Source organism: Otolemur garnettii, unplaced genomic scaffold (assembly GCF_000181295.1).
Source record: "Otolemur garnettii isolate 467f Iridium unplaced genomic scaffold, OtoGar3 scaffold00038, whole genome shotgun sequence".
Taxonomy (NCBI): domain Eukaryota; kingdom Metazoa; phylum Chordata; class Mammalia; order Primates; family Galagidae; genus Otolemur; species Otolemur garnettii.
Genome location: NW_003852433.1, coordinates 15,457,509 through 15,481,932, shown reverse-complemented (window position 1 = coordinate 15,481,932; position 24,424 = coordinate 15,457,509). Strand labels below are relative to the sequence as shown.

General features: G+C 41.0%; 1 protein-coding gene across 1 annotated transcript in view; it reads right to left on the bottom strand.

Annotated features, from left to right (window-relative positions):
- Nucleotides 1–24,424, bottom strand: part of HECTD4 (HECT domain E3 ubiquitin protein ligase 4) — a 213,386-nt gene that overhangs the window by 57,883 nt on the left and 131,079 nt on the right. The window contains exons 34-47 of the mRNA XM_023513244.1: nucleotides 22,021–22,174; nucleotides 20,550–20,830; nucleotides 20,171–20,360; nucleotides 18,555–18,636; nucleotides 16,532–16,734; nucleotides 15,714–15,849; nucleotides 14,716–14,898; nucleotides 14,081–14,245; nucleotides 13,518–13,687; nucleotides 12,450–12,565; nucleotides 3,646–3,749; nucleotides 1,788–1,949; nucleotides 1,527–1,675; nucleotides 672–751 (exon numbers count right to left, since the gene is read on the bottom strand). Of these exons, the coding sequence (XP_023369012.1) occupies nucleotides 672–751; nucleotides 1,527–1,675; nucleotides 1,788–1,949; nucleotides 3,646–3,749; nucleotides 12,450–12,565; nucleotides 13,518–13,687; nucleotides 14,081–14,245; nucleotides 14,716–14,898; nucleotides 15,714–15,849; nucleotides 16,532–16,734; nucleotides 18,555–18,636; nucleotides 20,171–20,360; nucleotides 20,550–20,830; nucleotides 22,021–22,174 (2,175 nt within the window). The remainder of the gene's footprint in view (nucleotides 1–671; nucleotides 752–1,526; nucleotides 1,676–1,787; nucleotides 1,950–3,645; nucleotides 3,750–12,449; nucleotides 12,566–13,517; nucleotides 13,688–14,080; nucleotides 14,246–14,715; nucleotides 14,899–15,713; nucleotides 15,850–16,531; nucleotides 16,735–18,554; nucleotides 18,637–20,170; nucleotides 20,361–20,549; nucleotides 20,831–22,020; nucleotides 22,175–24,424) is intronic.

The following is a 24,424-nucleotide window of genomic DNA, read 5'->3' as shown; positions in this document are numbered from 1 at the left end:
CGTGGCTGGCGCCTTAGCCGGTTGAGCTATAGGCGCCGAGCCTATCACATTAAGTTTTATCAGAGATGAAGCTAAGATATATCATCTGAAAATGAGTATTGTATTTGGCTGCCTCCTATGTCAGTAAGACAATTTTAGCATTTTGCTACTGCTAGAGCAGGTAGGACCAATCCCAATTCAGCTACTGTACAGATCAAGTTATTTATACGAAGTCTAAAAAGAAGAGAGGATAGTTTTTGTGACTGAAACAGGCAGAATATTTGTGGAAGCCAGATGAGATGTTTCAGTTACTGAGAACAAAGTCTGCAGCTTGGATCTACCAATAAGCCATCCTCCTAGTTAGTGGTAGAGCTCTCTTTTTGTTGAAGCTGTTTATCTGCTCATCAACAAATAGCTGATGAAAAGACCAAACTTCAGAGAGAAGCAAACTCTCAGCATTTTCTAATGATGGAAGAACGAAAGTAAACGTGACTCCTGAGTTACTAATGGAGGCTCTAATGGTGACAGCCTAGAAAGCGAACGGTTTTGTGTAAACTGCAGGGCAGCAATGACAAGCATTTGGTTTTCCCCCAAAGACAAAATGCCCATTTCCAGTTGCTAAATTTATTTAACTTTAACCCATTTGGGCCCAACATAAAGACGCAGGGTAAAAAAGGTCCCACTCCACTTACCAGGAGAGAGTGTCACATCTAAGCGAACGCTCTTCCACTGTAACAAACTGGAACCATTGTAGTGCACGGCTCGGCCATTGCTGTGAGAAGTATAAAGAAGGCAGGTCAGAGACAAGACTACTGGCCAACACAGAGGCACATGGGGAGTGATGGAGGAGGGGGTTCAGTAGCTTAAGAGTAATCAGAAATCGTAGCTATTCTGTCTTCTGAAACATGAATATATTCCCGACTGGCATTTTCCACATTTTTAGATTGCTGTAATATTATTTTAGTATTAAAAAATCCACACCAGTATTTTCCAAATAGTATTCTTTCATAGAATAAAAGAATATGGAATTTGGGAAATAAAGATAAACAGGTTTTTAAATTACACGACAACCAAGGAAGGAATCTTGCTAATGTGTATTGTGAATCTCTAAGAAAGAAACAACACTCTCCTCTTCCCAAACTTATTCGATAAAATAATTCTATTGCGCTTCCTGAATACCTATAAACACTTTGTGGGAAGTTACTATCTACATTTTCTCTGGAATACTGATCTACTTCTTTTCTTTTCTTTCTTTCTTTCTTTTTTTTTAGAGACAGAGTCTCAATTTGCCTTCTGTAGAGTGTCGTGGTGTCACAGCTCACAGCAACCTCAAGCTCTTGGGCTTAGGGGATTCTCCAGCCTTAGCTTCCCTAGTAGCTGGGACTACAGGCGCCCGCCACAGAGCCTGGCTACTTTTTGGTTGCAGTTTGGCCAGGCTGGGTTCAAACCCGCCACCCTCAGTATATGGGGCCGGCGCCCTACTCAATGAGCCACAGGTACCACCCTATTTATTTTCTTTTTCAATAAAAGCAATAGTAGCCACTTACTTATGGAAAAGACAAGTGCCCACTGGATTAGTCCAAGCCCCATCTCGTTTCTCTGCTTCTGTAGCGAAGCCAAAGGAAACTATTGGTCCAGTGTCGTCATCAGTATCTCCATAGGAAACAATTTCAATTTCCCAGTAAAAAGATGGGGCCTAAAGAGACACCCAGAAAAGGGCAACAATCAGAGGGCTTAGCCTGGAACTGAGAACACGCTGCTTCTTTGAAGGAAAGAGGCAAAAGAGAGTGTGTCATGTGACGTCTCACCTGAACAGGCAGTGGTGACGTGGCATAGATAAAAGTGCCCCGGGGCAGACCTCCCCCAGCGCTGGGGTCAGCCAGGAAGGTGACCGAGGTAAGGTGAGATGAGAACATGCAGGCTCGAACAGGGGGAAACACTCGTGAGGGGCTCCAAGTGATCTCTTTGGGCTGCATTGGGGGGAAAAACCCTCATCAATAGAACTACCAACATCAATTCCTTTGACCTCTCAAGAAAGAAAAGTAATTCTTATTTGATGTAATATAATATAGGCATATATGTTATTTTAAAAATCATTATCCTTTTTTCCAAAGGGAACTTTATTTTTTTAAAAAAGATAGTTTCCTTCCCTATGTCCACAGTTAATTCTGACGCTTCCTCTATATTTCTCTTTCTCATGCTCATGATGCTATTTTTATTATCCGCTATCAACTGCATAGCATATAACTTGCCCATTTAAAGTGTATACGCCCATGGTTTTTAGTATATTAACAGAGTATTTCAACCATCACCACGATCTAATTGTGGAACACTTTTGTCCCCACTAAAAGAAACCCTGTATCCATTAGTAGTTAATCCCTATCCCTTTCTGCCCTCAACAATCCTGTACCCCCAGCCCCTGGCAATCACTCATCTATTTTCTGTGCCTATAGATTTGCCACTAAATATTTCACATAAATGGAATCATACGATATGTGGTCTTTGTACCTAGCTTCTTTCACACAGCATACTTTCAGGTTCATCCATATTGTAGCATGTATCAGCACTTCATTCTTTAATATTATTATTTTATTTATTTATTTTTAGAAATGGGTCTTGCTTTGTCACCCAGGCTGGAATGTGATGACCTGATCATTCTCACTGTAGTCTTGAACTGGGTTGAAATGGTCCTCCTGTCTCAGCCTCTTAAGCAGCTGAGAATAAAGGTGTGACACCATGTTTGGCTAATTGTTCTTTTATATATATAGTTTGTTTGTTTGTTTGGTTTTCAGAGACAGAGTCTCACTTTGTTGCCCTGGGTAGAGTGCCATCATGTCACAGGTCTCAGCAACCTCAAATGCTTGGGCTCAAGCCATTCCCTTGCCTCAGCCTCCTGAATAGCTGGGATTATAGGTGCCCACCACAATGCCTGGCTATTTTTCTTACAGTGTCTTGCTGTTGTTCAGGCTGGTCTTGAATTTGTGAGCTCAAGCAATCTAACCGCCTGTTAGGATTACAGGCATGTGCCACTGTGCCTGGCCCTGTTCTTATATTTTTAAGAGCTGAGGTCTCACTGTTGCCCAAGATGGACTCAAATTCCAGGCCCAAAGTGACCTTCCCACTTTAGCCTTGGGAAGTGTTTGAGATTATAGGTGTGAACCATCACGACTGGTTCATTTGTCTTTATGGCCAAAAAATATTCCATTGGATAGCTGTATTGTATTTTTTGTGTTCCTTCCTCAGCTGATGGACATTTGGGTTGTTTCTATTTCTTGGCTATTATGAATAATGCTGCTGAGAATGTTCACAGATGTACCAATTTTTCACATTATGTCACTTTTATTTTTTTACACTCTCACTCTTTCTCTTGCTATATAGTACTTTTATAAATGGACAGTGATCTAAAAGCTTTCACTTTGTTATTGACAACACATAGATATTATCTATAAATTAGTATGTTCACGTCCTCTGTTGCAATTTGTCGATATCCAGAATGTCAGCTCAATTTACTTCGACACTCAAAGATAACAGCATGTCACTGTGGAAAGTGCATCTCCAAACGGCTCTGCAAACAGTCTTCCGAAATGTCATTAACCTGCTGCTGGCATTCTTCAAGGACCAGTGCTGTGACCTGATAGGAGGTGTGAAGCACTGCAAAGGGCTCACCTGTCTCCGGTCAGCCTGCAGTGGGGGCGGTGGGGGCCGAGCACAGTCTCGGTAGAGCATCCTCAGCCGTTCACACTGTACCTCCACAACTGCGAGTCGCTCTCCTGCAGATGTACATACTGAATCTGTGAAAACAACTCCCACGACCCCCAAGGGGTGCCAACGTCTTTGGAACAGCATCAAAACAATCAAAGTCACTTATAGAGCTCACTCAAACCCTTACAAAGGAACACGTTCCCTGAGACATCTCTGTCTTCTACGTGTAGCTCAGCAGCACAGCAATGTGGGGGAGGGCCTGGATTCAGAACCTGGCTCCAGTACTCAGTATTTACCAACACCATCTCTTTCTAATATGGAGAAATAGTACCTGTGTCTCACAGGGTGGCTGTGAAAATGAGATACAATAACTCAAGGCACTCAATAAATGAGAGTTATTATTCTCATCATCTAATAAATGAAGGCTGTTATTCTTATCTCCTAAATTCATTTTTTAAAATCGAATACCTACTGAGCTCCTTCTATGAGCAGGAACACTGCTGGATGTTGGAGAATACAAAGATATCTGAGCCAAAGCCCCTCCTCTCGGAGAGCAGACGAGATATGCATAACACACATATACAGTAAAGACTACAGTACAAAGCTATATGACGTGATTATGTGATACAAGGCACAAGCACAGGCACAGATGAAAATGAATGATTACTTCATTCTAGCATCTAGAAAGGCTCTTGAATACAAAATTAAGTTAGATCTTAGAAAAGACAGAATTTCAATAAACAGAGAAGGAAAAGGGTAGTGCCTGTGGCTCAGTGAGCAGTGAGTAGTGCACTGGACCCATATACCAAGGGTGGCAGGTTCAAACCTAGCCCTGGTCAAACTACAACAAAAAAATAGCTGGGCGTTGTGGCGGGCACCTGTAGTCCCAGGTACTCAGGAGACTGAGGCAAGAGACTCAGCTAAGCCCAAAAGTTTGAGGTTGCTGTGAGCTGTGATGCCATCGCTCTCTATTGAGGGTGACAAAAAAAAAAAAAAAAAAGGAAGGAAAGGAATTCTGGGTAGCTTGAAACTATAAGAAAAGGTCTACAATAGTCAAGTGCAAGAGGCATTAAGAAAATTTCATATGACACATAAAAATTAAAATGTATCAAAGACCTAAAAATTCCTATAGCTATAATTATAAAACTCTTAGAAGAAAATAGAGATGTAAAAGACCTTGGAATAGACAATGGTTTCTTCTACATATGACACCAAAAGATAATCAGGTAAAAATGGTTTGATTAAATGACAAACTTCTGTGTTTTAAAGGACACCATCAAGAAGGTAAAAAGACCAGGTACAGTGGATCATGCCTGTAAACCCAGCACTCTGAGAGGCTGAGGCAGGTGGACTGCCTGAGCTCAGGAGTTCCAGAACAGCCTGAGCAAGAGTGAGACCCCATTCTCTACTCTAAAAAGAAAAACTAGCCATTGTGGTGGGTTCCTGTAGTCCTAGCTACTTGGGAGACTGAGGCAAGAGGATTGCTTGAGTCCAAGGGTTTGCCTTGAGCTATGATGCCATGGTACTCCACTGAAGGCAACAAAGTGAGACTCTATCTCAAAAAAAAAAAAAAAAGTAAAAAACAACCCACAGAATGGAAAAAAATATTTGCTTACCATATCTGATCAGGACTAATATGTCTAGAATATATAAAGAACTCTTATAACTCAACAATAAAATGACAAATAACAGAATTAAAAAATGGGCAAGAGATCTGAGTTGACATTTCTCCAAAGAAGATAAGTGATCAATAAGTACATGAAAAGATGCTCAATATCATTAGTCATTAAGAAATTACAAAGTAGGCTCAGCGCCTGTAGCACAGTGGTAATGGCGCCAGCCACATACACCAAAGCTGGCAGTTCAAACCCAGCTCGGGTCAGCTAAACAACAGTGACAACTGCAACCAAAAAAATAGCCAGGCATTGTGGCAGGCACCTGTAGTCTCAGCTACTTGGGAGGCTGAGGCAAAGAGTTGGAGGTTGCTGTGAGCTGTGATGCCACAGCACTCTACCAAGGGCAACATAGTGAGACTGTCTCAAAAAAAAAAAAAAAAAAAAAAAAACCACAATGAGAAACCAATTCTTCCCTACTAGGATGACTATAATCTAAAGACAGACAATACCATTGTTGGTAAGAATATGAGGTTATTGGAACCCCCATACATTGCTGGTGGGAATATGCAAAATTATCACTTTGGGAAACAGATCCTAAGAAAGAAAGAAGGAAGGAAGGAAGGAAAGAATTCCTTAAAAGTCAAACACAGAATTATCATATAAGCCAATGATCCCACTCCCAGGTATATATCCAAGAGAACTGAAAACACATACACCTTCATAAAAACATGTATATGAATGATTATAGCAGCATTATTCATAATAGCCAAAACCCATAAATAATATAAGTATTAATAAATTGATCAATGAATAAAGTTTGGTAAGTTCATACAATGGAATGGTATTGAATCATAGAAAAGAATGCAGTACTGACATAATGCTATAACATGAATGAAGTTTAAAACATCATGCTAAAGTCAAAGAATTCTGACATAGAAGGCCATGATTTCATCTATGTGAAATGCCCAGAATAGGCAAATTCATAGAGACAGAAAGTAGACTGTTGCTGCCAGAGGTTAGGAAGGACAGATAACCAGGAGTGGCTGTTTAATGGGGATGGGGGTGTTTTTCTAGTGGTGGGAGATGGAAATGTTATGAAATTAGGTAACAGTGATAGTCGTAAAACTCTGTGAGTATACTAAACCCCAAAGAACTGTACACATTGAAGTGGCAAATCCAGCTTGGCGCCTGTAGCTCAAGTGGGTAAGTCGCCAGCCACATACACCAGAGCTGGCGGGTTTTAATCCAGCCTGGGCCTGCCAAATAACAATGACAACTACAACCAAAAAATAGCCAGGTGTTGTGGCAGGCGCCTGTAGTCCCAACTACTTGGAAGGCCGAGGCCAGAGAATTGCTTAAGCCCAGGAGTTGGAGGTTGCTGTGAACTGTGATGCCACAGCACTCTATCCAGGGCAACAGCTTGAGGGTCTGTCTCAAAAAAAAAAAAAAAAAAAAAAAAGTGGCAAATTGTATGGTATGTGAATTAAAAGTATACATCATCTTAGAGGGCTACAGTGTAGTCCCATAGAAGTAAAGCACAGGCTTTGTATAGGATAGTGGAGAAAGTGGATAAAGATTTATTTCACTTCTAGCACAGCTACAAACTTGTAGACACACAGACTTGTCTCAAGAGGGACCCTATGGACACCTAAGATACAACTCTACAGAATGGGAGGTAAGAAAGATAAGGCATATCCAGAGTCAGAGAGGAGTGAGAGTGAGGACAGGCCATGAGGTGTGTGCTGGGTCTTTTATTTACATTCAGAGGCATAAGATAGATCTGTGTTTCCCAATGGCCAAATCAAAGAAGGAAACTGCTGGACTGGGAGTGAGGGGTGGCTCACGCCTGTAATCCCAGCACTCTGGGCGGCCAAGACGGGTAAAATACCTGAGTTCACAAGCTGGAGACCAGCCTGAGCCAGAGCAAGACCTCATCTCAAAAATAGCCAGACATTGTGGCAGGCGCCTATAGTCCCAGCTACTTGGGAGGCTGAAGCAAGAGAATTGCTTGAGCCCCAAAATTTGAGGTTGCTGTGAGAAGTGGTGCCATGGCACTTTGCCAAGGGCAACAAAGTGAGACTCTATCTCAAAAAAAAAAAAAAAAAAAAAAAAGGGAACTTTAGTTACAAGATTCATCAAGTCATTAAACAAAAGTAAGCTAGTCATAAGGAGCCCAGGTACTTTGTTAAAATGACTTACCTCATACATAGAGTACTGGATGATACAATGAGTAACATCTGCAACAATGTCCTTTTTAACCAGTAACAAAGTTTCACGGTGATACTCAATACAGGTTAAGTAGGATCATATTAAATAATAAGGTAAAAGCAATTCTCGGGGGGAAGGAAAGGAGCAGAGGGATATTTGATAGAGTGGAAGCATGTCTGCCATGAGGCAGGCTTAATGTAAGATATTTTACAGTATCTAGTGTGGGAATAAAAAGTTCCTATGCTTCAAACTCAGTAAACAAAAGACTGATTCTTTTTGGCTACAATAACAAGTAACTTCCAGGAAGTGTTTATTCCAATGTATAAATGGCAATTTTGCATCAACAACTATGCTGAGGAAAGCCAGGCACTCAGTGACAGCTCTGTACTTCTGACAATCAGGCACTCAAACCAGGCTTCAAGAAGATACCTGTGATGACAATGTAAAAAGAGAAAAAAGAGAGGGTCTGACAAGAAAAAGTTGGGATAATGCCAGCGTCTAAACATGAGATAAAAAGCACATGCCTTAAAGAGTTGGGAGTGGAAATGGGCAAGAGAGTTTGGGAGCATTTCAAAGGAAGAATTGGACATGGCAAGTAACTAAATGTGAAGGGACAAGGAGGAAACGAATTTGACTCAGTATCTGAGTATCAAAAATAGTGTGAGTATTAACCAACACAGGAGGTCAGAAGGAGAGCTGATTTAGAGTAATTAATGGCCTTGGTTTTAAATGTGGTGCATTTGTGAGGCTGGGGAGGGGAGTACTTACAGAGAAATAGCTACCAGGCCTGATCTGCTCACTGCTCACAGTGAAGCCACCAAAGCTCAGGGGAAGGGCAGGTAGAGAAAGAAGGGTCAGGATAAAACTTGGAGCCCTGCTTCTTCCAGGAAGATCTGAGGCCCTTGTATTACAATGACTGGGCCTACTCTGAATTTAGGATTCTGACTTTCTGGTGGAGCTTGGGAAACATTTTAACCATGCCTCCCAGGGGTTCTTTGCAACTTTCAGCGTGAGGAAATTTGGCTCAGGGAATACAAACATTAAGAAGCTGGGAGAAAAGGAAACAGCTGAAACTGGGAGATTATGGCACCCAGGAGAGTACAAAGTAATGTTGAGCACTTTTTGCTCTGTGTGCCTTTTCTCCAGGTGTAAACATCTGCTTCCTAGGCTATTTCAGCCAAGGGTTCCAGTTAACTCCTTAGGAATATCTCTTCAAGGGAAAAAGCGCTGAAGTGCTATTTTCCTAGACCAAATGAATTTAGATACTTTCTTCTTTAGATATAGAAGGCATAAAATTTAGATACAAATGAGTTACTATTATAATGGCCAAGTCTGCTATTTAATTCATTCCAGATAAAAGAATAAAAGGACTTATATTTACTCACACTTTCTTAGGAAAGATAGAACACAATTATACCCCAGGATGAAGGAGAGAAATGGAGTGGGAGGAGGTGGGGGTGTTTGACAGAAGGAGGGTAAAAGGCAGGACGGGACCACACCTATGGAGCATATGACAAGGGTACAAGTCAAATCTGTGAAGTGTGGAACAGATGTTTTGGCACAATAATCAAGCAAATGCGGTGAAAGCTATGTATATCGGTTTAATGTAACCACGTCAGATTGTATAAAAAAAAAATCAGCACATTGTACCTCACATATGCACTAATGTATTCATGATCTATGTGTATTTGACTTAATAAAATTTAAAAAAAAGCATAAAAGGAACTGATTGAAATATTTTCAGAGACATTTCTGTTACTTAGGTTAGAGCGCAGTGGTATGATCATAGCTCACTGTAACCTTAATCTCCTGGGCTTAAGCCATCCTAGCTACCGAGTAGCTAGGACTACAGGCACACACCACCATGCCTGCTATTTAATTTTTTTTTTCTGGTGAAGACAGGGTTTTGCTATGTTGCCCAGGCTGGTCTTAAAACTCCTGGCCTCAGGTGATCCTCCTGCCTTGGCCTCTCAGAGTGCTAGAATTACAGGTGTGAACCATTGCACTCAGCCTATTAAGGATTTTTAAACTTCATATAGGACACTTTATGAATTAAAGTGTATTTTAATTAATTAAATATGTATTTTATTTAATTAATTTAATTTTTTTTAAAATACAGAATCTCACTTTGTCACCCTGGGTAGAGTGCTATGATGTCATAGCCCACAGCAACCTCAAACCCTTGGGCTTAAGTGATCCTCTTTGCTTCAGCCTCCCAAGTAGCTAGGACCATAGAAGCCTATCACAAGGCCCAGCTATTTTTAGAGATAGGGTCTCACTCTTGCTCAGGCTGGTCTCAAACTTGTGAGATCAAGCAACCCACCTGCCTTGGCCTATCAGAGCGCTAAGATTACAGGTGTGACACTATTGTATTTTAGAACATAAATCAATGTGTATATGCTCATAGTCTTCTCTTTTAGAGTAATTAATAAATATTTCCCACACATTTCTTTTCAATTCTTTGTTATCACAGGGTTCTTTTCAGCTAGGAAAAATAGGTTAAGTAGGCTGTGATCAAAACCATTTGAGATCATCACTTTTAAGTTATTACAAATCCTGGCTTATACATCAAGTACCAATGTAAATTGCACAAATTGAGACCTCTTTATTCTAAAAAGAGGATACCCAGAAACAGTCCCACAGAAAAGCAAGTGATTAATGCAGCAAGTTACATGTCTGCTACACTCAGCCAAAATATGCCTTAGAATGCAATCTAAGCCAAGAAAATGAGCAAATTAGAGTCAGGAAAAGGACCTACCAAAAGTAACAACTAAAATAATGGGCACAAACTTAATAATAAAGAAATGATAAGTAACATGGATAAGAAAAATGACCCCCAAAAGAGCTTAAAACCCCTAAGGGAAGGCTGGATGCGGTGGCTCACACTTATAAACCTAGTACTCTGGGAGGCCAAGGTGTGTAGATTGCCTGAGCTCACAGGTTCGAGACCAGCCTGAGCAAGAGACCCCATATCTAAAGACAGCTGGGCGTTTGGCTATGCCTGTGGCTCAGTGGGTAGGGTACCAGCTGCATATACTGAGGGTGGCAGGTTCAAACCCAGCCCTAATCAAACTGCAACAAAAAATAGCCAGGTATTGTGGGGTGCTGGTAGTCCCAGCTACTCAGGAGGCTGAGGCAAGAGAATCACCTAAGCCCAGGAGTTGGAGGTTGCTGGAGCTGTGACGCCCTGTCATTCTACTGGGAGCAATAAAGTGAGACTCTGTCTCAAAAAACCAAAAACAAACAAACAAAAAAATAGCTGGGTGTTGTGGCAGGCACCTGTACCAGCTACTTGGGAGGCTGAGGCAACAGAGTTGCTTAAACCCAAGAGTTTGAGGTTGCTGTGAGCTGTGAAGCCACAGCACTCTACCAAGGGTAACAAAGTAAAACTCTGTCTCAAACAAAACAAAACAAAATAAAAAAAAAAAACCCAAGGTTGTTAACATATCCATTTCTTGGGCGATGCCTGTGGCTCAGTGGGTAGGGCACCAGCCCCATATACCGAGGATGGCAGGTTCAAACCTGGCCCTAGCCAGCTAAAACAGCAGTGGCAACTGCGACAAAAAAATAGCAGGGCGTTGTGGCGGGCACCTGTGGTCCCAGCTACTTGGGAGGCTGACGCAAGAGAATCACTTAAGCCCAAAAGTTGGAGGTTGCTGTGAGCTGTGATGCCACGGCACTACCAAGGGCGACATAGTTAAACTCTGTCTCAAAAAAAAAAAAAATCCATTTCTTCCTTATAATTTGTGAAATAGAATGCTAATTGAATTGTAGACAATTTCACTTAGGGTCCAATTACATCACTGGGGACAAAGTGTAAACTTTCACTTAAAATGAACTATAAACTTATAGAAAATAAGACACAGAAACAAATTACAATGTGTGACATTTATTTGAATCTTAATTCAAATAAATAAATGTATAAATAAGAATGACCATTGTGAGAAAATTAGGAAGTTGAACACTGACAAGATATATACATATCATGTAATGTATTTACATATATATGCATATATATATATATATTTTTTTTTTTTTTTTAAAGAGATAAGGTCTCATTATTCCCAGGCTGGACTTGACTAGACTTAAACTCCTGGGCTCAAGTGATCCTCTCACCTCAGCCTCTCATGCAGCTGGAACTATAGGCACTTATCACTGCAACCAGCTTAGATATTTAATAATATTAAAGAATTATCATTAATAATTTAGATGTGATAATGGTATCATGGTTGTTTTATGAGTCCTTCTTCTTTTTTTTTTTTTTTTTTTTAGTTTTTTGGCCATAGCTGGGCTTAAACCCACCACCCCTGGTGTATGGGGCCAGTGCCCTACTCCTTGAGCCACAGGCGCTGCCCCTGAGTCCTTACTCTTTAGAAGGGACATACTAAAATGTTTATAAATAAAATAATATCTAGGAGTAAAAATTATCTATGGGTTGCAATATAGATAAAACAAAATCAGGTATGAGTTGACAATTGTTGAAACTGGATAATGGAAGTATGAGGAGGGATCATTATACTAGTATTTTGCTTTTTGTATTTGTTTGAACTTTTCCATAAACACACACCTATAGGCACCCTCAAGGATGGATGTTAGTGCAAACTCTTGACATTGAATTCATATGTAGCCAGTGACAATAGTCATAATATAGATGCTAGCCCTACGGACAGCCCATAAATAGTTCATTAGGGAATAAAGGCAATGAATTAATAGGAATGAAGAAAACACTTTGACACGGTCCTAAAGCTGATTTCCTCGCTGGTATAGACTGTAAGTTTTATTTTACATTTCTAGGTCTGGGATGAAAGTGAGTTATAAATGTGGTCGTTAGAGCTCAGGTGTTTGATGTGTGTGTGAGTGAAAACAGTTAACATGACACTATTAAATTGCAAAGGTGCTGACAACTCAATATAGTAGAGTGGTAAGGAAAGTAACAGAACTCACCAGCGCTGCATTCCTGGGCTACCAGGTTAAGGACTTCAACAGCTGCTGGACACTGTTGTATGAATTCTTCACAAAATAAGCTGTCTTCTAAAAGTTGGGCCATGACCAGGCATGCTCTTAATGTTAAAAGATTTACAATATTTCAAAGTCATCAATGTTCATTCTCTAAAAAGTCAACTGTGAAAAACATTTCAATCAATTTTGTCCCCCAATTTACAACAAGGTTCAAACTCCCCATTCTTCTTGCTTTTTTTCTGAGCTGGATTGTCTTGGAAACAAACAAGTCTCTTTTCCCAAATATTAACTATTGACACTGTATGGATGATCAGAAAAGGGAAAAGGGGTGCCATCTCCATTAAATGAAGACACAAAGTACCCAGGTGAGAAATCAGCTCTAGCTCTTAAAAGCTTTTCCTAAACCTAATTTTTCCATGCTCCACAGGCACTATCAGAGCTCTGGAAAAAAGAGGGATCCAAAACTAAAAAAGTCTGTTTGCTGATCTCTCTCATGTGATTCAACATATATACTAGAACTTTCTAAGAAGTTCCATCATCAAAAGAGAAGCTTGTTATGGCTATTTAATGGTAATTGCGTGCAATTACAGAAAAAGACTCTTTTCCTTTCTAACATCAACACCTTGTAAGTATGCCCTAGTTTTCCTGTCATCAGCTTGGAAAATCATAAACCAGATATGCATTAATGTGGCCTAAACCACATAAAAAAGTGGTAGTTATTTCTGTGATACAGCAAAGTTTTTTACCAAAGCAAATCAGTGGAGCTTTACATATGTACAATACCTTGACTTTTAATTGTTTATTTTCTTAGGTGAAGAGCTAAACTTTATTTGTAAGTGTAGAAATAGGGGAATGCAACAAAAATTGCAGAGATCAAGGAATGCAACAAAGTATGGTAAACACAGTATAAGAGAATGGCTTCTGTTACTCAGCTTGGCATGAGTTTCCAGCTGTGGAACTACTAAGCTAGGGGTAGGGGGGCCCACCAAAGACCCCTGACGTTGGTGGCCTGTACTGCCTCAGCACATCAGGCAATCTGAGGAGGGTGCTCACCTTGTTCTTATCTCAGCCAGGAGCCGAACGACTGCCATCACAGGAGCTGACCCATCTCCTGTTGCAGGAAGTGAGGTGTGAATAGAGAGACTCCCCTCCTGAGGAAGCAACATGGACTGGACTGCCTGTACTACCTTCTCAGTAATGGACAGTTTATGAAGAGGCAATGCCTGATGGCGGTGGGAGGGGCATGGCAAAAAGTTAAATTCAAGTAGTTAGTTTATAAGAAATGAGGGTGTTGTTATTATCTGGAGTTAATTCTCAAGTTTTGAGTTAAAAAATAAAATCACACAGAATATTGTAAACCATATCAAAACAATTAAAATATTATATACTATGGAATATTCCTAAACAACAAAGAAATGAAATTTGGTCATTTAGATGTAAATTTTCACACAAATGTTACCATTAAATACTTGTAACCAATATGTAGATAAACATCACAGGTAAAATTTAAGATTAACCAAGTATTTGCGCTTTTATATTTTGCATGTACATTACTTAGTACAGTTATGGTTACCATTTGCAGTGACATTTTATGAAACATTTAAAAATCACCTTACCTCTGATCTTGGAACACAAAGTCTAGACAATGGAATAGTCAATGTGTCTGATGCTTGCGAAGTCTTTCTACAGTCTATAGGTGGGAATCTGACTGTAGCTATACCTTCCTGCTCATTGATAGAAGCCACTACTCCAATGCTTCCTGATATTCCTCTACCTAAAACCTAGAGACAGAGAAGGGTTAACACTACCTGCCCCGCACTGCTATGCGAGGAGCTGTCTCATGAGACAAGAGGAAGAAGTAAATTTACAGCTGTTATTATCAGCTCTATAGCAGTAGTTTATTATAATGTAGACACCAAGCTCTGGACATGAATTAAATAATAGGTCCTAAAATCTAACAGCAAGATGATCACAACATGCTGTCATCTGAAACTTTCAATTCTAAAATTGATATGAATGGTTTGGCAGGGGACAAGTATTATACTTAGCATTATGTAGTTTGCATTCATGTCTGAATAATTTGTAGCATAGGGTGGATTAGATTTCAAGAGTTTCTCAGATTCTTTAGTTTGAAGAAACAGGTTTTTTTTTGTTCAATTGAGCGAGTGATACATGTCTTACAGATAATCAGTAAATCAATGGGTTTATATGTGGGGGAAGTGATGAATGGGGGGAAATGGGAGTTGGTTACCTGAACCTCGGATCCTATCTTGATTGTCTCTTTGAAGCCTCCAAGGGCACACAGTGCGGCAACAGCCTGGCGGGCAATTCTCTGGAGTTTGGCAAGTTTCCTGCCACTGCTGCTGCCATTTTCCAGAATGCTTTCTGCATATTTCCCCAACTGTGGAATGTACATCAGTGCACGAGACAGAACCTAAATGTGAGAAGCAGCCCATGCACTTGTTAATGTTTTGGTCGTTTTCATACCAAGGATGGTGAAGTGTCTACAACAGTACCTGGGTCTCACATTCTGAGGGCACTCCAGACATGGGAGGGACCAACAAACTATCAGGCTATAGCCAGTGACACTGTGACTCATATAATGTAATCAGACAGAACTGGAAATAAGCAACTGTAAAGCATGAGAGAATCAAACTAAAATTGCATTACTAAAACCCCTAAAATAAAGCAATGATTTATCTGAAGGAAAGTCCTCCCAGCACACTGCCTACTTGTCAATACTCAATTACGTTAGGACACATTATAAGGGGTTCACTTGAAGGGTGACTGTGGAAAGGGGGAACTGATTACAGATCTCCGGTTTCAGGCAACTGGATGACTGTTTGTAATGATGAATTACTCACTGACAGGGCACTCGGGCAGTGTAAGTCACACAGTAGCCTCCTTGGGCTTAGTGAGTACACTTAACCAATCCAAGAAAGCAAGGCTGCATGATTTCCTAATGTCAGTGCCAATCTAACATAAGCGAGAAGAAGAAACAAGCACTGTCATTCTTTCCCTAAGAAGGCCGTCCTGTCTTCTGCAAAATCAGAACCAGCATCAATAGGAGATATAGGTTGACAGAGTAGAGATTACTAAAACAAAGCAAATTCCAGGGGAAAAACACGTGACAGGTATATCTGGCTAATGTGGGAATCTTTCTTACTAAAACGATTCCTTGCTGGGCATGGTTCTAATTCTAATTAGCTTCATCTTACTTCCTCAGTTAAGCAGTAACACTGTACTAACCTTCTCTGCTGTTGTGGTCCATATTTGAGCAGCATTTGACTCAGGTGCCATTAGCAAGCTATGTAGCAAGGCGATCACTTCTGCAGCCATGCTGTTTGCCACATGCCCACTGATAAATGGGCGGACGGGATCAGTTCTGCAAGTGTCAACGTGGAAAATTGTTGATGCCAAGGGACAGTTAAGAGTGCAGAGAAGTGGCTTTCAGGGTTTGCATCAGAGGGAAACAGCTTTTATTTATATAAGAAAAAGCAGATTCTGTTGAATGAAAAAATTAAATGCTACATTTTCATTAGGATGAGATCACTTCTTTCACATTCTCTAGGGTATCTGAAGAATCCTCTGAAATAATGGACTTTAAACTTTTCACTACATAAGCCACAGAATGGAGGAAAGACACTGTGCTACTTCTGGCACACGTGCCAAACACTTCGCGCAAACTTCCCAGAGGCAGCACTCACTCATCTCTTCTATTCCTAGAAGGAAGTTTACGTGTACAGTGGAGAAAGACCATTTGAAAAAAATAAAGGTAGGGACACCAGAGTTTACCAGTATGCAGAAGAATCCTCTGGCTATCAATCTCTACTCATCCAGAAGCATTTCCCTATCTTCCATGACAATCTGAGACTCACTTAGATGGTCACTGCTCTCTGGCATACTCCCAGACTCTGCTTTGAGAGCAATTACTATGCCAAATTGGTATTTTTAGCCCCTACTCTTCATTTCCAGTAGGTCAAGGGGATGGTAGAAAATTAAAACCCTAAAGGCAAAAAGTAAATCTGAGATGGGTTGATAGGTTCTACCTGGGGCAAAGGTCTTACCTTGCAAGTTCAGAGTTCCTCTCTCGGCAAATGGAGGTTTGAGCGGTTTTCTTTTTGTCGCCTGTGGATAGTCCACTCACAGTCTCTGGGTTGACAGACTCTACAGGGGGCCCGACACTGACAATGAGGCCTGACTGTGCCCACTTGGTTGCCTTCCGAAGGGCAGCGGCAGCCTCTTCTGTAATCACCTCACAACAGCCACCCTGGGGGTCAGTTTGCAGGCATTTAGAATGTTCATTTCACTCTTGCCAGGGCTATACTTTTTGAGCACCCCCATTATCAAAGCAATGTAGGCTCATTTTTAAAAAGTTCAAATGTAACATATATCTGGAAAGTTAAATTTCCACAAACATCTCATGTCCTCACCCAGTTCAAGATAATTATCTGTCATCTAGATTTCTTCCCTGCAAACTCCAACACACAAAACCATGGGGTCTCACCACACACAGGTTTCCAATTAGCAATGGGTATTTTTCCATGTCAGTATATATAGATCTATGTCATCATTTTTCATTGTTACACAGTTATTTCATTATGTGATGTAACAGTTTATTTAACCAATCCTCTATTATGATCGGAGGTTACATTGATTCTATTTTGTTTTTCAGATAAAACTGTGAAGAACATGCTGTGTGATTCTCTCTGAGAGAAAATAGATATTTACTCTCACCTTGACAATAATGGGTACTTATCAGTGTTTCTTAACTTTACCAGTCTGAGAGGTGAAAAATGATAAATCACTTTTGCTTTTATTCTTTTCCTTTAATCATTTGTGTACATGGGCACATTTTTCTATTTTTATGGGCAATTTGTCTATAATTCTTATTATCTGTTGTTCTCTTAGCAACTTTTCACCTCTCTTTAATTTCAAACTACTTGTAGGCCATAAAACTTTCTTAAAAGAGTTAAGAAAAAATTTCTAGGACTCCTTGCCTTTTCTTCATCACAATAATAGGAGTGAATGTATCTTGCTCTGTAAGCCTATACCTCACTCTTAGTCTATAAATCTATCTGTCTCTTTCTCAATAAACTTTGTTTCATGATTGTCTTATTTTGGGCAGTCAGCCAAAAGCACTCCAAGAACTGAGGATCCAGGCAGCTGCCTGAAACTCTGACATGTTAGGAGACAGGCAGCTGTCTTGAAACCCAACATTTTATATTTCCAAGCAGCAGTTGGTACCCCTCAAATTTGTGTACAGTTAATAAGCCTTCTTTTTCTTGATAAGAAAAAAAAGTTAGGTCAAAACTAAAAGTTTCCTATTGTAATTTAGCATTAACAACAAACTGACTTTGACTAGTTTATTATCTCTATCTATCTACCTACCTACCTACTTAAGACAGGGTCTTGCATGGTCACCCAGGCTGGAGAGCAGTAGCATGATAACGCTTACTGTAACCCTGAAATCCTGGGCTCAAGCAATCTTCATGCTTTAGCATCTGAGCAGCTGGGACTATAGGTATGTGCCATTACGCTTGATTTTTAATTTTTTTTTTTGTTGTTTTTTTTAGAGATGGGGTCTCAGTAGGTTGCCCAGACTGGTCTTGAACTCCTGGCCTCAAGCAGACGAGTTATCTTTAAAACAGCTTCAGTTAAGCCATTGGCCTTAATTTCTCACCCTGCCTCTTCATGGGAACTTGAGTTAATTTTTTTAAAAATTTCTACTGAAATTGGCTTGGTGCCCATAGCACAGTGGTTATAGCACCTGCCACATACACTGAGGGTGGCAGGTTAGAACTGGGCCCAGGCCAGATAAACAACTGCAACAAAAAATAGCTGGGTGTTGTGGCGGGCGCCTGTAGTCCCAGCTACTTGGGAGGCTGAGGCAAGAGAATCACTTAAGCCCAAAAGTTTGAGGTTGCTGTGAGCTATGATGCTACAGAACTCTACTGAGGGCGACATAGTGAGACTCTGTCTCAAAAAAATAAAAATAAAAAATAAATAAATTTCTCCTGAAAACCTAAAGCACAGCAAATGCTCTTCAATTATGGATTTTGTTGGAGCAGGTTCCCCCTACAATGTTACCTTGGTCATGTCTCGATCCATCTTCACAACTTTCTCCATGTTGGCGCCAGTACCAAGTCGGAAGGGCCGTCCTTCTGAGCTACTAAAAAAGGCAGGCAGAGAGCGGAGCATACCTTACAGGCACTGTGATAGGTGGGTCGCATGCCCTGGGCTCACCCAGGCACAGTCAGGCTCTCATTATAAGCTAGAACTTAAGTTGGTTCTTAAAATCCACAGTAAGATTCTCAATTTTTCAAATAGGAAATGATTTATTACTTCTTAATTATACGGCCAAATAACAGCTGTTTTTAGAGTTGTAACAATACCTAAGAATCTACACAAAAAAGATGCATGAATGAAAGAGCAGTACAAAAATTACAATCTGAACCTAGAATAAAGGCAGAACATGGCACATAGGAGGTACATGAGAAATCTTGTAAATTTCACAGTGAGGGAACTTGAACAACAGCCTGAACTTGGTGTCTTAGGGAGAATGACTAGATCATCCTTTCTAATAATTTAGCTTCCTCTGCCTCCTGAAATTGGTTCTCCAAAAAAATCTTTCACTAAATTTGTACTATGATGTATTGCAATGCCCAAGAGTACAGAATTTCTTCATCTAAGCCCTGTTTGGTTTATGCCATTCTTTCATAAATGCTTTCCATTGCCATACTGGTAGACAAGGGATCCAATTGTGAGAATGGCATCCTCAGATCATTTGTTTGAAGAGAGGACTCTTCCATGGACATAAACATCTATTCTAAATTCCCTTGTGCTAGATGGTAGGCCTTCCTCTTGCCCTGGATCCCATAAATAAGAACCTATAGGTTTATAATATTTAGGTAATAATTGTGCTTTTACTTTCTTATTGAGTAGCCATCCTATTCGTATTTCATTGAATTAAAGCTTTATTTATTTATTTTTCGAGACAGAGTCTCGCTTGTTACCCTTGGTAGAGTGCCATGGTATCACAGCTCATAGCAACCTCACACTCCTAGGCTCAAGCGATTCTCTTGTCTCAGCCTCCCGAGTAGCTGGGACTACTGGTGCATGCCACAACGCCTGGCTATTTTTTTAGAGACGAGGTCTTGCTCTTGCTCAGGCTGGTCTCGAACCTGTGAGCTCAGGGAATCCACCCACCTCCGCCTCCCAAGTGCTGGGATTACAGGTATGAGCCACCAGGCTTGGCCTAAATTAAAACACTAAAAAATGGGTAATGGGTCTCTTATTTCTCCAACTCACAGCCAATGGCATCCCTAAATTTACCAAAAGCCAAAGGATGCCAATACCTGAAAACCAAACCTCATTATTCCTTTGCAAAGCCCAAGTCACTGTGTAGACTTCCCATAGACAACAATACATTGTCAATAGGGCTTTAGCTCTCTGTTGGGTTCAGAAAGGTGGCACCAAGTTGTGGTTCAGAGCTTGGGTTCTGTGGCCAGAGAGGCCTACATGTGCTTTTCAGCTCTGCCTCAGTTTCTTCATGCGTCACCACAGGGATGACAGTCACCATGTCTACTTGCTAGGGTTGGTAAGAGGGCTGAGACAGTTGATAAATGAAAGGGCTTACGTAGCACAGTGCCTGCACCATGGGCAGTGCTTGATGACATGTAGCTATCACAATCATATACAGTCACCTTAGCAATGGCTGGAGGACTTCGTGGGATGACTGGTCTTCCCGCTTATGGATAAATATAGACAGCTTGCCGTCTACTGCTTCACTCTCTTCTCCAGGGTCTTTATCTCCTTTCAAAGAATTCTTCGGACTGGTTTTTGTCAATGAGGTATCAGGTTCGGAAGCAGTAGGAGAAAGAACGGTCTGACATCCTTTAAGTAAAAAGCAAAACCTATTCAGAAAAACTATAGCTCCACTATACATGAAAAACACTGGTTTTAGAATCTCCACCTCCACCCCTGCTCCCTTCTCTGTCTCTCTTTTATCACAAGAAGCTTGGGTGTGAGTATGCACAGGAAGCGTGCCCTGCAGTGCCATCCTCCAGCTCAGGAGCTGCTTACCTGGGACCACATAATCTGCCAGCTTTGCTAAGAGCAAGGAGGCGATCTTGGAAGCTGGGTCGCTGGGATCCTCCTGCTCACTATTTAAGGAGGGGACAGAGTAGCTCCAGGGTGGGAGCTCCACATTGCCACAGTCTTCTACACTCATCAGTGGCAGGGCTGCCCGGCACAGCTGAAGAATGATAAGGACCAACTTTGGAGATGGACGTTGGTCAAGCAGCAGGGAGAGGAGTTTAGATACGCACGCTGGCTGGCTCAGGATGGCTTTACCTATGTGGCTCCTGGAAAAAAAGGGAGAAAGGGTGTTTACTCTGTACTGTGCTAGAAATACAGATCTATAAACACTCAGAAGAAAGAGTTCCCTAAATGAGGGAAACAAACCAATGAAATAAAATTTCATGAAGAAATGGATTTGGCATTATATTTTTGTGAAGAATAATTAGGTTTTAATTTTTACTTTTTTTTTTTTTTTTTTTTGTGAGACAGAGTCTTTATCACCCTTGGTAGAGTGTGATGGAATCATAGCTCACAGCAACCTCAAACCCTTAAGCTAAAGCAATCCTCCTGCCTCAGTCTCCCAAGTAGCTGGGCCTGCAGGTGCCCACCACAACACCCAGGTATATTTTAGAGACAGGGGTCTTGCTCTTGGTCAGGCTGGTGTTGAACTCCTGAGCTCAGGCAATCGGCCTGCCTCAGCCTCCCAGAGTGCTAGGATTACAGGCATGAGCCACCATGCTGGCCTAGAATTAGGTTTTTAAATAAACATTTGATGAGACCAATAATACTGAAAAGATTTCTGAAATTTTTTGATCTCTGATGTTTACTTGAGATCCTAGATTCAGAGTGATTTCATGGAGCTCCACGACTTAGAAACCCAAACTAAGAGCTTTTCAGTTTTGTCATTTATTCCTTCTTAACGAGTATTTCAAGATCAAAGCTATTACATAGTATTGTACAGGCTTCTGGGATCAGCCACAGCGGAAACTGTTACATTCCACAAAGAAAGCATATAGAGCCCAGTGGAAAGTGGGAGAACACACAGTCGTAGGTGGACAAGTTTTTATGGGCCTCATGGCTCACACAGGAAGCATTAAGTAACCACAGAGTTTCTTCTTTTAAAGACACAGCATGAGAAAGTGAGCTAATTACAGGCCTTGACTCATTATTATTTAATCTAGCTATCATAAGGGTAAGATTTTAGGATACTGAACACAACTGCATCCACTCAAAAGGCTAGCAGCTGCTGGCAATAAGGTATTAAAATAAATGATAATACGCTATTTTATGCTATAGTTATTCACCTAAAAACTCCTTATATTTTGGAACTAAATACTATGTTCCAAGACTTTATTCCCTATCATTTTTCTTCAGGCAGGGGAGTGTCAAACTGCCTAGTAATTGAGAGGTTTCAAAAGACAACCTACCACCAATCATTCAAGAAGGAAATAGCTCTGGGCTGGGCCCTCCATACCTTGAGAGATCATTGAGAAGACTAAGGACATCCTGGAGGGCATCATTTCCAGCAGCCTGGTTGCCACAGCACTCAGTTGCTCGGGCAAGATGGTTAGTGAGAAGGCTGGAGACCTGACGGGCCAGACCTGAGTGCACAGCCTCTGTGGAGCCACCTTCAGAGTGAAACAAAGAAAGAGAAAACCCAAGGAAGCCATGGTGAGCCCAGGGGTAGGGCAAGCTCTGCCCTTGATTAATTTTTCTTTATCTTACTCTGTGCTTCATTTAGTTCCCCTCATTAGATAATATATCCACATAAAAAAGATAATATTACTTCAAAAAATCATTCAATGATGGAGGGGCACATTACTCTCAATAAAAACAGAATATAATTAATCCATACATAACCAAGAAACATACTTTGGCTGATGGGTAAGAATTATCATTTTACTGGTGATAAAAATATATTGATTTTTAATTTAATTAAATATCTTTATTTATTTCTGAGGTAGGGATCTCACTGTGCCACTTAGGCTAGAATGCAGTGATATGATCATTGCTCACTACAACCTCAAACTTCTGAGCTCAAGCAATCCTCCTGCCTTAGCCTCCTGAATAGCTGAGACTATAGGCACACATCACAGCAGCCAGCTAAATTTTTCTTTTTGTTGTAGAGACAGGGTCTTGCTATATTGCCCAGGCTGGTTTTAAACTCTTGGCCTCAAGCAATCCTCCCACTTTGATTATAGGCTTGAGTCACTACACCTTGCCCTTCTTGATTTTTTTTTTTTTTTTGAGACAGAGTCTTACTTTGTTGCCCTTGGTAGAGTGCTATGGCATCATAGCTCACAGCAACCTCAAACTCTTGGGCTTAGGCTGGTGCCTGTGGCTCAGTGGGTAGGTTGCTGGCCCTATATACTGAGGGTAGAGGGTTCAAACCCGGCCCCAGCCAAACTGTAACAAAAAATAGCCAGGCGTTGTGGTGGGTGCCTGTAGTCCCAGCTACTTAGAAGGCTGAGGCAAGAGAATCACCTAAGCCCAGAAGCTGGAGGTTGCTGTGAACTGTGATGCCACAGCACTCTACTGAGGGCAACAAAATGAGACTCTGTCTCAAAAAAAAAAAACAAAAACAAAAGACTCTTGGGCTTAAGTGATTCTCTTGCCTCAAGCTCCCAAGTAGCTGGGATTACAGGCACCCACCACAATGCCCAGATATTTTTGTTTTTTGGTTATAGTTGTCATTGTTGTTTGGCAGGCAGAGGCTGGATTCAAACCAGCCAGCTCTAGTACATAGCTGGTGCACTAGCTGCTGAGCTACAGGCACCAAGCCCCATCTGGATTTTTTAATTCATAATGTTTCTTTCTGGATCTCTCCACACAACTGTAGTCTCAGAGCCTCCCAAGCAGCCCTTATAAGAGCCACAAAAAATTATACGTCACTTCCTGAACTTCCCTTGTTCTTTTAAATCCCTCAGTGTACATTTGCCAGTTGTTGTGCTCGAAAGTCCTCTTCATCCTTCAAGAATAATTTGCATATCACTTTCTGTGGGAAAGCTTTGTCTGAACCTTAGCTTTGTCTTCAGAAGCTTTGTCAAACCCTAGCCTGGTTGGTACCTAGAAAGTTCTATACTCCTACAGCAGTCTATATCCACCTTGATTGTGGCATAGATTACACTGGACATACAGGAGAACCTCCACTGACTACCTCCCTGTGTTGACCACCTCCTTAAGTTGACCTAATTTTCATAGACTAGAAATGTACCATACATACATATCAGTACACTAGGCCTAGTTTCTTATGTTGACCATCTCTGTATGTTGACCAGTTTGTTATAGTCTGTTAGGTAGTCAACTTAGAGGTTCATTGGTCTGTTTTCCCTATCAGACCATACTTCCTAAAGAGAAGACAATGGCTTTGGCATCATCTGCCTGGCATACAGCAGGTGCTCTAGACATTAAAATGCATAGTGAGGCCGGGTGCAGTGGCTCACGCCTATAATCCTAGCACTCTGGGAGGCCGAGGCAGGTGGATTGCTTGAGCTCGCGAGTTCGACCAGCCTGAACAAAAAGTGGGACCCCATCTCTACTAAAAAATAGAAAAAATGAGGCAAGAGGATTGCTTGAGCCTGAGTTGGAGGTTGCTGTGAGCTATGACACCATAGCACTCTACCCAGGGAGACAGCTTGAGACACTGTCTCCAAAAAAAAAAAATGCACAGTGAAATGTGTAAACAGATAAATAAATATGTTGTATACACAGACTTGGAATATTATGGGGAAATTTATCCTTCAGATTTACTCTCTATATTGAATTGGTCACTAAAAAGTTTACTTTTAAAATTGGATTGGTCACTAAAAACATAACTTGGAAAGGTTGCCTTGAAAATGCAACTAAAGGCTCGGTGCCTGTGGCTCAAGTGGCTAAGG